General features: G+C 42.9%; 1 protein-coding gene across 1 annotated transcript in view; it reads left to right on the top strand.

The window, feature by feature from the left end:
- Positions 1-12,289, top strand: part of MAP3K9 (mitogen-activated protein kinase kinase kinase 9) — a 54,184-nt gene extending 41,895 nt beyond the window's left edge. The window contains exons 10-12 of the mRNA XM_084288564.1: positions 1,182-1,519; positions 5,716-5,835; positions 12,185-12,289. Of these exons, the coding sequence (XP_084144690.1) occupies positions 1,182-1,519; positions 5,716-5,727 (350 nt within the window). The 3' untranslated portion in view covers positions 5,728-5,835; positions 12,185-12,289. The remainder of the gene's footprint in view (positions 1-1,181; positions 1,520-5,715; positions 5,836-12,184) is intronic.
- The last annotated feature ends 5,062 nt before the right edge of the window (positions 12,290-17,351 follow it).

Below are 17,351 nucleotides of genomic sequence, written 5' to 3'. Positions count from 1 at the left end.
CCTTTTCCTCTTCAGAAGAAGGGCCCAAACAGTATAATTACAAGTTAGGAAGTAAACGTGTTGCTTATACAGCATCTGTGGTGATGGCCAGTCCACAAGAAGGGCTCGTGGATGCTGTCTTTACACAAATAATGAATGGAGCAATGCAGTAACAATCTGTTCCATCATCTCTACACCAAGGAACTCTGCTTCACGATGCCGTGAGGTAGAGTATGTTGTTTCTTAGACAAAGATGATATCAAGGTGCAACTGCTGTTCATTTTTAGAAGTTCTTCAGAATTCCATCTGTTGCCTTTATACACTTGTTTGTATTGGTGTTATAATTTCAAAGCATAATTTCTAATCTTTATGGTAGTGAAGACTGAATCTCTTAAAGTAGTGTGGGGCTGAGCCACTGTTGCTCTTACTGCTTTGCAAGCAAGAGGGATTTTCCTAGGTAGGTAGTGTTTTGTTTGTTGCAGTCTTTAGGAGTGGCTGTGACTTGATAAGTTAATAAATGCTTTCCTGTTTTTCTGCCCTAGTAATTTAGGGAAAAAGAGGACTAGAATATGAAATTAAAGCCTGATTTAATTAGACTTTTCCCAATGGTAGAACAAAATATGAGGTTGTCTGTTGAAAGGCAGTCTGCAGTAAAATGTGGGTTAATGCAGCCGAGAATACTCATTAAAATACTAATGAAAGTTTATCTTGTGTTTTAAAAACAACCAAACAAAACCAGGAAGTGTCCGCAGTAGATTTTGTTAAATGACTCTTCCAGGGAATTTGTCCAGCTCACTGCAAACAGGTGTCGCACATCCTGCTGTGCAAGTGTCTCCCTGATCCATTCAAGCTGTTAATGGTAAAGTACCCTCCAAAGGATTTAGAGAGTCCTCACCTCTGATAGGAGGCCAAATCCATGCTCTCCAGTCTGAGGATGAAGAAAACAAATCAGGAACGAACAAAATACTTTGCCTATGCTAGGCAAATGAAACAGGTGTTCCACAATGTGTTGAGAATGATGTAGGAATAAAGAAACCAGTTATTCGCTTCAGTCTTGAAGATGTGGAGGTTTTAGATTCTGAATGGAGGCTTTCTGCTTTCAGAATATTTTCACAGTGTACATACAATAAGATCTGTTGGAACCTTTTAGCAGTGACATCTAACATGTTTCCCTCTTCTTTCACCTTCTCCGTTTTGGATAGGTGTATTAAAAACACCTAGTCCAAGTAGAGATCCAAATGAGGTCCCTCGCCTGCCAGACCCCAACCTTGTTTTTCCTCCAACCCCGAGACGATGGAATGCACAGCAGGACCCCACACTGGAAAGACCCAAGACGTTGGAGTTCCTGCCTCGGCCTCGTCCCGCAGCCAGCCGACAGCGGCTCGATCCCTGGTGGTTTGTGTCACCCAGCAATGCCAAGGGTGAATCTTCTGCCAACAGCTCAAGTACTGACACTCCGAGCAATCTGGACTCTTGTTTTGCGAGTAGCAGCAGCACTGTGGAAGAGAGACCCGGACTTCCCGCACTGCTTCCTTTCCAGGTGGGTCTTCCTGTAGAGGAGCGGACACTGTTGGACATAGATGCTGAGGGGCAGAGCCAGGACAGCACCATTCCGCTATGCAGAAGTGAACTTAACACACACAAAGCTGCAGCATATGAACTCAAGCAAGAATTCTGGTCTTAGTATGAAATCCACTGGGGACAGTAAGCCTCTCTAAATTCACTCCTACTTTTTGCACTGAGAATGCACTTTGAAGACAGATGAGATGGAGGGATGCTACGGAGATCATATGGTGCTGCCTCTGCTGAAGATGTTGTTCGACTGCCTGATTGTTGTCTGCAGTTGGATGTAACTTAGCAACTCAAAGCTGCTGACCTTTGCTGTGGGGTTTTTCTGTAGTCTTCCCTGTCCTCTTATTGCAGTTTGTATCTGCAGTAAGCTAAAATTATCATATCAAAGTCTTTGTTACTGACCTTATAGGATTTGGCACTTGCAGTAAGTATACTGGTATCTATCCTGGTATTAATCAGTATTTTCAAAACTCAAGTACTATGATACAGCAGACACCAGTGTGTATTTTCCCAAAGATTCCAGGACAGAAACAAGTTGTTATCTGGAGACTACCTTCTCTAAAATGTATCATTAGTTAGGCCTGGAAATCGTGGTGTCCCCACTGAAGGAGCAGAAATAGCTATCTTAACACTTGCTTGCCCCGTTTTGCTCATGTGCTAGTGCAAGGTGGAACAGATTGCCGAGGAAGGGCATGGCATCTCCATCGATGGAGGTCTTTGAGAGCAGTCCAGGCTGTTGGGAATGAGTAGATAAGTTGATCCTGGCTTCAAGGTGGGGTGGATGGACTTTGATCTCTTGAGGTCCCTCTCAGCCCTATTTTTCCATGACCCTTTGCTTTCAAAATGATGAAGGGGAATAGTATGACCACTCTAGCTTGCTTTTTTGTTTTGAGCTTTGGTTCCATCAGCCTCCTTTTTTTCCCCCTGTATTGCAGGCTCATAGTCAAGCTGCATCAGCTTTGGGAAGGGAATTGGCAGGAATTCTTTCTTTAAAGCTGTGTTGGCTTGCAGAAGTCAGTTATGTCCCTTCGTTCTTTTTTTCTTCCTGTTCTTCCTCCTTTCTTACTCTTTTTAAGGAGTGGCCCTTGAAACCCAAGACTGCTCTTGTGCACACTGATATTTGTTGCAGGCTCTTTTGAAATTGAGACTTGTGTTGTTAGTAGTTGGATTGTGCAAATAGGAATCGGAACATCTGGATTCTGTCTTATTTAGTCACTGACTCACTGTGTGACCTTGGGCAAATAATGTAACCTCTCCGTGCCTGAATTTCCCCATCTGTAAATAATAGGGTTAATACCTACCTCACGGGGGGGGGATGGGACCTATGTAATTTGTATAAAGTCCTTTGACATCTTTGCGTGGAAGGCATTATAGACATGTAAAACATTTTTGTTTAAATCTGTAGAAACTCCTAACTCTGGTCAAGGAACAGACCCCTCTCTTGCAGGAGGAAGTCACACAACTAAGGTGTGCCTATGATCACAGTTTTCTTTAGAGACTGCAAGCGTGTCTGTGCCCAACAAGTCTATCTTACAACTTTAATGAGAGTTTCACTCTTGCCCAGTTTCAGCATCATACATTAGGGATGTGGCCTTTACGTGAGATGATTAGGGTAGTCTGCTTTATTGCAGGGTGCAGCGTATCTGTTCAGTTTTTTGTACAGATCTCTGCTCATTCTGCCAATCTGCTAACCACTCGGGTGCAAATGACTGACTTTACGGTGCTGCCAGTGCTGCACCCACCCCATTAGGGAAGTCTATCCCTGTAGTGAAGGCAGTGTAGCTGAAGGCTTTCCTGCAGCAGCACAGACAACATGATTGTTCAGATGTTTGCAACCTTATGTTAAAAACCAGCATGTGTGGGGAAGTATTGTCTTTAGTTGATTTTTTAATTCTCTCTGAGGGCTAAACCCAGCATGTTGCCATTAGTCAAGTGCACCCTCTTATCAAGCAAATACAGTATGTTACCACAGAGAAAAGTCACATTTCTTTGCTCATCTCGTTCCATGAAACTTGTTTTATGGCAGAATTACTCTTTGTTGCCTGTTCCATTGAATGATCCAGCATTAGCCTAGGTGATGTTACGATGGCTGCTGAAGCTGGATGGATGGTTGACTGCGTAGGCAAGGTACTCTAGTGTGGGGCTAAGAAACTTTAAAAAGAAAACTTATGTTTCTGGCACTTGTGTTAAACGTATGGCTTAAGCATTTTGGGTTTCTTAAACCTGAGGGAGGAGGGGAAGGGGAACCCCACAAACAGATGGTTAATCTCCATTGTGCTATAGAAACAAACTCAAGGAAAGAAGCCTGGTCAGAAGTTGGGTCAGAGGGACTTAAAGCAAGAGATTAAAACTACTGAGTTTTCATGGTCTCCCTAACCCTTCTAGAGAGTCTGAAGCAAAACTGGATCAGCTGTTCTGAAGAGTTTAGCTTTCTATGCAAGAAGTGTCACTACAAAAGTCATAGGAAGCGGCCTCTGCTCTCCGAAGACATCATCCAGAATAGCTCTTGTGTGTAGGAAAGTTAAAGAAAAAACAAAATCCTTTCCTTCTCTCTCTCTTTTAGGTAATCACTTGGTGAAGGTGGTGTGTAGCTAACCTGTTAGAAGTATTTTGTTCCAAAGGGCATCTTCCCTAACACCAAACGAACAGCAAAAGAACTGGGTAGGCTAGGTGACATGGTTTAAGGATCCAGGTTAGGGTTTCCAGTTTAGATATTCCGTATTCCAGAGCTGCCAGAATGATTGCGTAGGACCATAACGCTTTCCAAATGTTCCTCGGATGATGCAGTTATCTTAATTGAATCTAGCACGTGAAATAAAACCAGGTAGTCTCTTTGAGCATCAACCCATAGATGAGTCTTCCACCTGTGATCGATCCCTGGACTAACCTGAGGTGTCAGGCACGAGGTGTCTGTTGTCAAACAAAGCTGTAGGCGTTAGCAAGTGGTGGGATATTCTCTGACAGGCAGAGGGCTCTCAAGGCAAAGAGTTGTCAGTTGTTTTACTGTATGCAACCTGAAAGCTGAGGCCATGCGCATGTTAAAGCCAGGCGGAACCTTTCCCTATATCCATCTTGGCATGACATCCTGGCTTGATTTCTCTCCTGCCTTCATCTGTTTGTTATTTTTGCATCCCAGCTGTGGGTGCCGAGGTTCCCCAAATCCCCAAAAGAGTGCTTCACTATAGCCCACTAGGTACTGAGAAGAAACGAGCCGGTCAGGAAGCTCAGATCTTTTTTTTACTGGTTATTAGTATTCCCATTTCTCAGTGAGACAAAAGTTTCATTATTGACACACCTTCCTAGCAGCGTTCTTGAGAAAGATGATGGTGAAAATCTTGCTATAAAAATAAATGCATTTTTTCCTTAAATACCTGAATAAGTTGCACTTTTTTGCTATGAAGCAGAAAAAGAGAACACAAAATCACAAAACCACTGAGCTGTTTTTAAAACAATGAGAAAAGAATGGAATAAAATGTGTTAAAGTAATTACAGGGCTCACAAAGAGGAAATGACATTTTGTAACTGATACTAAGAGTAGTAAGATTGTTGCTGTGAAAAAAATTAAGTTTGGAAATACATATGTATTTTCTTTTAAATAGCTCGTTGGCAATATATGTCACTAATTTATGTAACTGATTTAGGAATTTAGAATATTTTTGCCAACCCTTCAAAATACGCTATCCCTGTATTCTGTTTTTCCTGTAAAATAGAGGGGAAAGCACAGATGTAGCGACAATGCAAAAAAAAAAAATACATTTTTTTTACTAAATTTCTACTGGTTTCACAGAAATTGAATGTGGGACATGTAGAGAGAAGAAAGCTTTTGTGTCAAAACTAAGGCGGTAATAGTTATGGATTTTTTGTAATATTGTTGCTTCCTATGGACTGCACAATGCTCTGTCTTGCCATCAAGGAGGTCTCATCTCCTTTGATCCTTTTCAGAGGTGCAAATGTAACTTTTTATAGGGTATCTTTTTTCCTTCAGATTATTATTGCAGTGGGTTGATATTCAGTATGGGGCAGGGAACCTCAATGAAAATATTCTTTTTGTAATGGGTTTCTAACAAAATGAGTATTTTCAAAGTGATTTTTTCATTATTGATGTGGAAAGACCTGTTCTGGTTTGGTATGCTTTTATGATGAAGTATTTTTCTGTACCTCTAGGAACGGGAGTAGTTGCCTTCCTCTTCATAGCATGCTGTTATCTTAAGACTTTATGGACAATACTGCGTAGAGATGTTACTTCGATTGTCATGCAACTGGATACCTCTCACTCTGTTGAAGGTGAGGCAGTAATGGTTGAGTAGAGAAAGGTCTTTACCATCTGGAGTGTTTTACTAAGGAGAAAATGACAGGAAACCTCCTAACATGAGCCACCTTTCTATCTTTTACCTAACTTTTATTTGAAACTTAATTCATCTCTGTGGGATGAATATGGGAACTGGAGACCCATTACATATATAGAACCAAACCTAATATAATATCCCCAAATTCAGTGTTAGTTTGTTGCTTTTGTAAGTAATTTTAAGCTAGTATCTTTTTTTTTTTTTTTTGAAACCTTTCCTCTTGGAAAAAGATGCTTATTGCTTTCTAAGCTTTTCCATGCATTTTGGGACTACTCTTAAGAACTATTCAACTCTGTGGCAAATAGGAAGTTATATCTTGCACAGTGATATAAGTCCTCCTTTTAGCTTCAGTTTTTTCAACATAAAACAAAGAAATCTATATTTGGAAATGAAGATATCTGATCCTTGTTGCTACAGGGTAGTTGCTTTGCTTCAGTATTTATAACTCACTTAAGGCTATAATTTGGGTAAAACTGGATACTAACTGAGGGGAGAGGCATGTGTTAAAATACAGTTGCAAACCAGCAATAAGTACAGTGTGTATGTTCAAACAGAACCAAAACACACTCATGCTGTCACGGAGGATAACATTAAGGTTTCCTAAACCTTTGGTTCATTATATAATTAAGATATCTTTAAGAAATAATGCCTTCCTGTGTTTTTCTTTTAAGTTTACTATGGTAAGACTAGAATAAGGTGGTTAGCACAGCCAGTGGTCCTGTATCTAGCTGGAGAGAAGGTATTTTTAATCAGATGTTTATCACTTTTCTATTTCTATATCCAGTATTGTGGTTTAGATTTTCCTTTTTTATCGTGGTTAGCAAACAAAAGAGTCTTAAGAACTTGTGTTGGTTTCCTCAGCTCTGCTTTCACAGTTTCACAAAGCAGTACTGAAATGCATTTATAGCTTATTTTGCTGCTCCCTCTTATGAACACACTAGTAGAATGTCACATGCTGCAGTGTTAATGTGCATTTGCTTTTGTTTTTTCTCGTGCTCAGCTTTTTTTAAGCAGCTTTGCCATTGGTCAGAGATGAATACAGCTTCTGAAATCGCCTACATCAGCTTTATTTTTGTATTTTAAAAACATTCATTCCCAAGCTAAGAAGCATGTGCTTGATTATAAGGTAATTTCCCACTGGTGACTGGGTGGTGGATCTCAAGTAGCTACCAGTCTTCTTGTTCCTTCCTAACAAGTATCCTTTTTTTTCCCCACTAGAGAATCTTCAGCACTTCATCAACATTGTATACAAGAAACATGTTTCACCTCTTTCTGTACATTAAAACAAACAAACAAACTTTTTCCTTTGTTCCAAATGACCAGGAACATCATTTTCCTACTGAGTGTGACTTTTGGGGCTGCTCTTTTTTAAGCCTGTGAATCACCTATGTGTATTCTAGGTGCATCTGTATTCCTAGGTGCCTTCTGCTTCACATGCATCCTTGCTAGGGCCTTAGGTTGTTTTTTTTGGAGGGAACTCTTGGATTTGGCTTTCAGTACTGTAGTGTTATCATACATCAGGCCAAACACCAGCACTGCAAACATTTTGTGTCCTCCCATTTGCTGACTTGCGTACACCCCTGTGGAAACAAGTGCGCTGTCATTAGCTCTCCTTATCTCTTGGATAGAATTCTAAACACATTATTTCAGTGGCTGTCACTTTCCCATCTTAATCAGTTATTAATTCTTGGTACTATCATATTATGGGGCCCAAGGCAGAAAACAACACTTGTTTTAGGTGTTCTTTGACCTGAAATATTTTCAAGGTAGAAACATAAAACACAGCTAGGGGAAGTGAAGGTGGAAGTTGACAGAAAATAACCAATACATGGGTAAAATTATCATTCTTTTGTAGTAAAACAGTTGGAGGATAGAGGATACTAGCTGCTTGGTAATCTCTGGGCATCATAGGTAAGTTGGGTCCTAAAGAAGAATTTGAGGGTTGTGTAGTGACTTTGTTTCTGGTTATCTTTGTTTTACCCTGAGCTACCTCATTTGTAGAGTTGGAGTATGAAGAAAGGATAAAAGGGTGTTGGTGTTTTTTGACGGGAACTGTTCTAGGTAGGCAGTTGAGGCTGGAATGATGAGAGGACAGAGGAAAACACTTGGTTTTGGCTCTCTGGCACTCAGATTCCCAATGGAAAAACGAAACCAGCAGTTCAGGTTGATAAGTTAAGGTTATGCTTGCTTTTACTATGTAGGTCTCCAAAATAAACAGTAAATGACAAGGCAGAGGGCATGTTTCCTGATGGTTTTCAACCCGTGGAAGAGCTGAACGTCTGCAGTGTGGAAAGGTGGTGATTTCATATTGGTCACTGCTGCTGTTAAAGGGGAAAGTATGTTTTTTGAAACAGATTTTTTTATACTCTTGTGTTCTTTAAGTGAACCTGTATGCAGTCCTGCTTTCCTGTATTCGCAGTTGTTTTCCTAATATATTTGATTTTAATGTAGTTCTCATGTCTGAATGCTAACAATGTGCAGACAGTCTGATATAGCTAATACTAAGAAACCATGACACATTTTTAGTGTGTAATATAGTGGATTTATAAGGTTGAAGTGGGCAACTTTTGGGTCTGTAGCTTATGGGTCAGTCAGATCCTAGCCCAGATAACAAATGGAGGCTTAGCCCAGATCTGCAGAAGGAATGCCGAAGTTGTTTAGAAGTTGCTTAGAATAAGTTACTTGAAAAATAATAATGCTAAGGAAAAATGTTCCTTCATTACCTAAAGTACTTTTCTAGGATCTTGTCCATGCTTGAAGTTAAGCTTCCAGCTAGTGAGAGCCCACATTGTTTCTAAAAGTAGTTGGCTGAAGCCCCAGCATAAGACCAGGATAAAGTATTTATTTATGCTATTTAGGAGTGATTAGCACTGTCTCCTTGTTCTACCTTGATTGTTCTGATTTAGTATTTTCTTGAGAACAGATGCTGAGGTTGGGTAAAACTAACCTTCTTGCCTTGAAGCAGGAGGGGGAGAGACACGGGTGTGAGAAAGAAGAAGCATTGCTCTAGCCATGCCCTAGTGCTTTCTCTTAGTAGCAGAGGTTATAACGGAGCAGAAAGACATACCGGTGCTTTTTCAGGCTTCATTGATAAGAATGCTGCTAACATGAGATTTCAGAATATAATCAAGTTCTTTGGGAACCCTTGTAATTGGTTTCTTGTCACTGAGTTTCAAAACAAATGGGGTCTCTGATTACTGTTTAGCTTAGCACAGTTGCACACTGATCTTGGAGGCGAACTGAGCTTTTTCCTTGGGTTTTTCTGGAATTTCATAGATGTGGCCACTTCTCAACGTGGGGGTAAGGTGCTGGGATGTTTCTTCCCAGACACAGTTTGTGTCACAAAATGAGTTCTCTTGACTGATTGCCCAGATATTCATAGTAGGCTTGTATTTCTGTCTTGCATGCTTTAGTGAGCAGCTCTTAAAATGTCACCACGGTTAGCATTTGTATCTGAATAGGGCAGCTAGTACCTCCGAGCTGATTGTTCTGTTCACTCTGCATCTAAAGCAGATGTTACTGCATCAGTTCTGCCATTGCTGTTTTCAAGGTTATCTTGGCAACCGTAACATCCAGAAATCCTGGGCTGTACAGAATAACTCAGCAGCAAAAAAAAAAATTAAAAAAATAAAAAATAAAAAACAAAGCATACCAGTGTTTGCCAGTGGAGCAGTTGAGTTTGGCCAGTGCTCTTTACAGAGAGTAAAAGCCATTTTTGTGCGGCATAAGTCTGTCGGAGAGACAGCTAAATTCCAAGTGGAGAATATACCTAGGTCTGCTTAAAATCAGTGCCCCTCATAGTTGTCAGTTTTAATGAGAAACCATGTAAAGCTAAGAACATCTAGTAGTAAGAATTTGTATTTGGGGCACTGCCTTTTAACTAGAAGGGCAAGAGGCCTCAATTCAAGGAAGCTATTCATCTCATAACTAAACATCACTGGAATCAATGGAATGTATCTGGGTCCAAATACACGAGACCCCAAGTCAGCAAAGCTATTCTAATCTGAACTGGGGTGTCTGTAGAGATTCATGGTGAAGGACCGGCCTCCATACTTCGTCAGAGGAAGTTCCTTCACAGCTTTCTGGGTTTGATTGCTCTGATTCGTGTGGCCTTTCCATGCCTGCATTTGCCATGCCTGTTTGACTGCTAGTTCTTAACCATAAACAAGGGAAGCTTTGAGAGAATGTTCTGACACAGGAGGGAAAGAGCAATGGCTTCTGCACTAGCAGATTGCTAGCTGCAAAGGGGCAATGAGTGGTGTGTGGAGTTTGTACATACAAATGCTGGTGTTAAACCCGAGGCTTCTTCTCAGTTTTGTTTTTCCATTTCAAAAATGCATCCTTCCAGGCTGATGGACAGACCTGACAAGTTCGATAGTGATCAGCATCCACCACCATTGTTAGGTTCTTGGGTTCTCGTTTGTCAGCTGTTGGCCCAGCATTTTGTGCTGGTGTGTATGATTGCTTTGCTATAAATGCAGAACAAGCTGGGAATTTTGGAGATATTTTGCGTAACTTAGGTTGGGAGGCTTATATGGAGTGGGGAGGGCAACAGTGGTAGAAAAATCAGGGAAACTACCTGTGCTTTTAACAATGTCTCTTCTGTGGCTTTGAAAGTCCAAGAATTTCTAAGCCAGAGAATGTATTTCCTCCCTCTTTTTATAAGCTACGTCTTTCTTTTGCCTTATTAATTGTGGATCTGCTCCTGCTTCTGTTTAAATCCAGCTGCAAAAATCAGTGACCTGACTTCCTAGGTACAATGTTGTAAATCTGAAGAACCAGGTGAGTAGATTACACCCAGTGTAAGATCATGCCCACATGTCCATTCTTTTGAGGTATGGGATAGTTCCTGCTTGTGTTGAAATTCCTTTGTGGAGCGTGTTAGGTACTTTGTAAGAAACTCCAAACTCTGCAGGACTGGGATTCATCTTACGATGCTAAGTATTTCAGTCCTTTTGTGGAGACCTCCTGTACGTCTTCTCTTCTGTTCACGGTGTTCAAAAGTCTTTGCTATGGAAGTAGCACCTGAGGGTGTGTTTTGCCTGAAGAACCTGCAATGAAGCAGTTGCGTTAGCAAGTGGTAACGTACCCCAGAGTTGAGTAAACTAATGGAAGCCACCGGGTTTTTCTTGTTTGTGTGATGAAATGTTGTCAAATGAAGTGATTTGTTGGAGCCTTCCTTTAACCTCTGTACAGCAGTAAGCTTAGGGGAAAATAAGATTGCGTTATTTTTTAAAAAGCTTTATTTGTGACCCGGCCTTGTTGCCTCTGACCCTCTTGGGCTTAAATAGTTAAATTATATTAATGTCCAGTTTGTTTCACTGTAGGTAACACATCAACTGAATACTCTTGTGCATAATCTACTGTATCTTTCCTCTGTTCTGTGTCAATGTATTATGTGTATTTGGATTACAGTTCTTTTTTTGTATTAAATTATTTTATGTTATAGAACAATATTTAAGCAAAGCAAAGAGCTAATGAAAGTTGTTGGCGTTCTGAGATTTTTTTTCTCTTTGCTTTTTTTTGGATGTACTGTAAATTGTAAACCAAGGATGCCAAGCAGGCTTGGTTCAATGGCTAAAATTATTGTATTACAGTGTAATGCTGATCTAGGCCTTGTCTCAACACTAGAGCACACAGACTTGAATAAAACTGTTATAAAAGTGATCATCTTTAGGTCTGGAGTTCTTGTCTTTGTGCTTCGGATAATTTTGAACAGGTATTTAGAACAATGGTGTCATTACCTTGCTACGAGGAACACCTTCTTTTCCTAGTGCCAGCACAGGCTTATTTTTTTTGCTAGTCATCTTGGTTCTGATGGGCTGTTCCAGCCCTGTTTGTGCTAACCCCCACACAGTGTAATATCAGACTTGGCACACAGTACCTGTCTGCTAACACACTTCTAGCTCCAAACAGGGTAATTAATTGCATACCATTTTAATTAAGGTTAATATTTCTGTTCTGTTAGTTTAAGATTTTTGTACTCTGTATTTAGCATCACAGCCAGAAGATGTATCTGAATGCCTGGATCTGGGGCGAATGCAGTAACACATTTTTTGCATGATGACATTTAACAGATGGTTCAGATTCACTTCTGATGCAATGCCTTTGTCCTTGCCACCTTACTGAATAAGGCTCTGTTGCTGGAACCAGCACCCCTTCAAGATCTTTCATTTACTGCCAGTGTGAAAGACTACATGGTTTTGATTCCGAGGTTGTGTGTTTGAGTCCTGGATTATGTGCTGTTGTCTGATACAAAACCATCATTTAACTTTCTCTTTTTTAAGGAACGTAGCTGCACTGATGAAGGGCTATGCATTACAAGAGCCTGTGTTTCATAATTTCCTTTGAGAAGAGATTTTTCTCTAATGTGATTATGTGCAAGAAATCCGACAACCTTCCAGCAGGTATGGAGACTGGAACAATGCATAGATAGTATCACTGCCTGTATTCTATTCAAAGTGCTAGAGTGGTGGTTTTTGTCATAGGCTGAGAAGAGAGTGGACAGGCTGTCAATTAAGTTTAGTTGAAAATAATGACGTGCAAAATGAGTTGTCTTTTCACTCATTTTAACAAGGGTGTCCTGCAATAGATGGTTTCAAGCATTCCCTCCTCCCCTCCAATTCCTGAATGCTTCAGTCTAAGACTGGTATTTCTACCTTCTGTAGTGTTTGCACAATGCATTTCTGTTGTAAAAGAATCAGATTTTCTAGCTGGATTTGCTCGCCTGTCACAACCATGAGGTTGTTGTAATGTTCAGGCTGACCTCATCAGGAACAAAAATCTGGATGCATCATGGCAGATAAATTTCTGCTACTGAATGCATCTTCTGTAGAGAACAGCAGGAACACAAAGCAGCGCAGCAGAACATAAAAATAAAGTTTTCTCAGTAGAGGAATCTAACCACTTCTTGCAGAAAGTGAGGATCCTAAATGAAAGCTGCCACGGTCAGCACAGATCCAAAATAAACATGCCAGCAGATGTTTTAGGCTGAGTAACTTAGATTTTCTTTTGTTGATATGTAGGCGAGGGTTGGGTATACAGATTCTATGGCACAAATTTTAGTTGGCCTTTAGCTGTGTATGTATATAAACCCAAGTGAGCAAATCACCACGTTGTGTTACAATATTCCTTGATGACGTGCTGGGAACAGCACATGGAAGTGGTGCTTTGAAAGCCCACCACACACCTTGATGAAACTTCTAGTAGCCTTCTGCGGCCATGCACATTAATAGGTGTGGAGGCTCTGCAGCTGGGGCTGCTGGAGCAGTGCTCACAGCCTGTGCTCCCCCTGCCTGCCACAAGCAGATGCCTGCTCCCTCTGGCTGTCCAGACTGCCCAGCCTGGGCCCGAGTTCTCATCAGGAAAGTGACATGACTGGGAAATGACTCTGAGGCTGATGGCTGGGTCCATGCAGGTGTGCAGGGGGATGGCTGCCTAGCCACAGGTGAATCAAATGTGCAAATTCCCCTTGGTGGCCTTCCTGAGTCTCACACCTAGCTCATATCCCTCAAAGATCCCCTCCATCTGCAATTACAGGTGTGTCCCTGCCTTTGATTTTTGATACAGATCAGTGACAGTGCTACTTATTTGCCCTGTGCAAGGAGTGAACAAGGGTTTAATCTGCATCCTGACATCAGGCTGGAGTTGAAGGTATGTGCATTAAGCATTTTATAGCTAGAGGGACAGACAAAATATATTGTTTTGAACATGCAAGGTGTACAGGATTCATTATCTGTGATAAAATTTCATGCTCGTGACGCACTAGGAAAGAGTCAGCACTAGGTCTCCCTGAAATTCACCATCCTGCCTCCATAGTTTTCTTCCTTTCTAGTAAGAAGGTTTTTGGTGAACATTATGCTGCTGCAGCTAGGAACAGGGCTTAAAATAACACTGAGGCTCTGGCTTGGATTGGTAGCCTCTGGCAGCTGTAGATTGCCAGGAAGAAATTGTTTGCATCCTCGAACTGTAGGGGATGTTCCTACTGGTGCAGAAATATTATTAATTGCTTTGTGCTGTGGCAGGCTTGTAAGGAGGTGGATTTTCTGTGGAAAAAGACAACCCAGGGGACAGGCAGCAGGTGTGTGCTGCTGTGAGGCTGGATGACTCAGGCTGTGATGGTCTGTGTCCTGACTAAGAACTTGAAGGACAAAATTTGCTGCAATGACTCTTTCATTTTGTCACTTTAATGCTGGAGAAAATTTACCACATCAATGTTTCTGCACTATGCTCAGTCAGTAACAGGCCAAAAATAAACCAGTTTGTTTTATTGCATGGGCATTAGACAGTGTAAAAAGAAGCCTCACTCAGGCAGGTCATTGGTTTTAATTTGCTTCGGGCCATCTGGTAAGCAGCCATCCTTCTTGGGCACCGAGCACTGGGGGGCTGCATGCTATGCTCATTTGGTTTCAGCACACAGAATCACTGTGGTTTGGGTTGGAAACAACCCTAGAGATCATCTAGTTCCAACCCCCTGCCATGGGCAGGACACCTCCCACCAGACCAGGCTGCCCAAAGCCCCATCCAGCCTGGCCTTGAGCACCTCCAGGGATGGGGCACCCACAGCTGCTCTGGGCAGCCTGTGCCAGGGCCTCACCACCCTCTAAGAATTTCTTCCAAATAACTAACTTAAATCTACCCTTTTTTAAAGCCATTACCCCTTCTCCTGCTGCTACATTTCCTGACAAAGAGTCCCTCCCCAGCTCTCCTACAGGCCCCCTTCAAGTACTTGAAGGCCACAATAAGGTCTCGCCGGAGCCTTCTCTTCTCCAGGCTGAACAACCCCAACTCTCTCAGCCTCTCTCCATTGGAGGGGTGCTCCAGCCCTCGGAGCGTCAGCCACAACTCAGAAGCCACCACCTGTTTCAGGTGTAATTGATAGACTGGTCTATCAATTTTTCTCCCTGGAAAAAAAAAAAAAAAAAAAAAAGGGAGGGGAGGAGGAGTCCTGCTCCCTCCCAGGAGATGCATGAGGATGGAGAGCTCTCTGTGGGAGCAAGGCGTATCTTGTCTCTCGGTCCTTTTCCCTTGCTGGTAGGTGTGATGGTGCCTTGTAATTACAGCAGGTTGCATGCTCTTTTTACTGCAAATTGCCTTGCTCCTGGGAAGTGCTGAAGTAGGCTGCCTGGATGGGGCTGAAGACATTTGTCCTAGGGCTGAAAACTCCAGGAGTGTGCACCACCTCTGAACAGCAGGAGACAACACCATGTGTGTTGTCTCACAGCAGTTCCCTGACTTCCACCCCGGACACGGCACGCGGTGGGGATGTTCCTTGGTGAGGAAACAACTCAGGCTCTTCAAAGGGTCACCCAGCTGCATGCGGGCAGATAAGGGCTGCAAACAGGAGTGAGGCTCCCGTGTGCCTGTGTCCCTGATGTCTGTGGCTGATAAAGAGACTTGCTGATTGTCTTCCTGTCAGCATCCCTGTGAATCTTTGGCAGCTGAAAGATAAAAGGGCTTCTGTGTGTAGGAAGGGAAATATCCAGAGCTCCCATCTGGGTTCTGCAGCCTGAATCATGCTGGAGCTGGGCTCTACAGAGAAAGGTGATGTTATAAAGGATCCTGGGGAGAAATAAGCTCTGGCCCAACCTGTGTCACCCCGGCAGGTGGTCAGAAAAGGAGTGTGCACTTCGTCTCTGCAGTGGGATTCAGCACTTGCTGCCCTCTCACCACTGGGTGTACAACTTGTGTGGAAATTGCATTTCACAGAAAGCTTCAATTTTTACAGCAGGCATTCGGCAGCTTGCCAGCACGCAGCTACTGCCTTCAAAGAGCTGCCAAGCGCCAGCTTTCTTGGGTTCCACCGAGCTTTAGGTGCTTCTTGTTCTTACTTCTAAAGCAACCTTACACGTAGGTCAGGAGTGAATGGTCCCATCCCGATCTGGTGCCTGGACACCACGAAGCCCTGTGTCCTGTCACCAACATCAGGAGCTAGGAGCTCCCCGTGTGTTCCCTGTACGCCCTTCCTTTCCCCCTCTTGCTTCCACGAGGGCGTGCTCATTTTCCTGATTCCCACCTGACCTTGTTATGTGCCTTCTCAAGTGCATTTCCAGGGCATCATCTGCTGTCATTCAGTTTTGCAGCTTGCGTAGCTGTACTTTTTCCTTTATTTTCTAGTGGATGAGATACTAATTGCTACAGACCACATCTATTTCCAGCTGAGCTTACTCCTTGTGTTTATAGGAGCCAATCACAAGCTGGTAACAAGGTACCAAATAATAACCCAGGTGAGCATATGACCATCACAGAACTGTGTTTTCCTCTGGCTCCTGCTTAAATTTTGATTCTGTAATGGCTTTTCCTCTCTGATTTTCTAAATTAATTTAATGAGCTATTAGCCGTAATTAGGCTACCATTGCACATCTTTGAAATAGTAAAGCCATAACACATTTCCAAAGCAAGAACTTGTGTTTTCTCTAGATTCAAGGAGAGAGGCAGGTAAGTGCAGATCACTGAAACAAGTTGCCTTCCTTCAAGAAAGGGGGCTGTGGAAACATGGGAGTGCACTGCCCTCAGCTCCTTCCCAGCCGTGTAGCTAGGTGATCAGAAGTACCTGGAAGCTACACAGAAGAAGTGCATGGCAGGTGTTTCTAGGTGCTAATTTCCTTTCCTTAAAGTATGTGATGGGGAAAACAATCATCACCTCACTGTCTTTACAGCTGGAATAGCTTTCTTGAGTATCCATCACGGATGTCTTTGGCTACCTCTTAAATAAGTGCAAGTAACGACCAAAAAAGGAGGAAAAACTCATGAGAATTAAAACTGGGGGAAGGAAGATAAGTGAAGGAAATGGTTAAAATGGTCGTTTGGGAATAGAAGTGTTGTGATTAAGGGGCATAAGCAGTGCAGACCTACTCTACTGTGTGTACGTAGGGTAGGAAGGCTCTGCAGGAGGATCTGGATAGGCTGCACCGATGGGCTGAGGTCAACTGCATGAAGTTCAACAAGGCCAAGTGCCAGGTCCTGCACCTGGGGCGCAATAACCACAAGCAGAGCTACAGGCTGGGAGAGGAATGGTTGGAGAGCTGCCAGGCAGAGAAGGACCTGGGAGTAATGGTGGATAGTCGGCTGAATATGAGCCAGCAGTGTGCTCAGGTGGCCAAGAAGGCCAACAGCATCCTGGCTTGTATCAGGAACAGCGTGACCAGCAGGGCTAGGGAGGTGATCGTCCCCCTGTACTCAGCTCTGGTGAGGCCGCACCTCGAGTACTGTGTTCAGTTTTGGGCCCCTCGCTACAAGAAGGACATCGAGGTGCTTGAGCGGGTGCAGAGAAGGGCGACGAAGCTGGTGAGGGGCCTGGAGAACAAGTCCTACGAGGAGCAGCTGAGGGAGCTGGGCTTGTTCAGCCTGGAGAAGAGGAGGCTCAGGGGCGACCTTATCGCTCTTTTTAGGTACCTCAAGGGAGGCTGTAGCGAGGTGGGGGTTGGCCTGTTCTCCCACGTGCCTGGTGACAGG

This window comes from Netta rufina (genome assembly GCF_964035555.1).
Source record: "Netta rufina genome assembly, chromosome: 5".
Lineage (NCBI taxonomy): Eukaryota > Metazoa > Chordata > Aves > Anseriformes > Anatidae > Netta > Netta rufina.
This window is presented reverse-complemented; position numbering and strand designations above follow the sequence as displayed.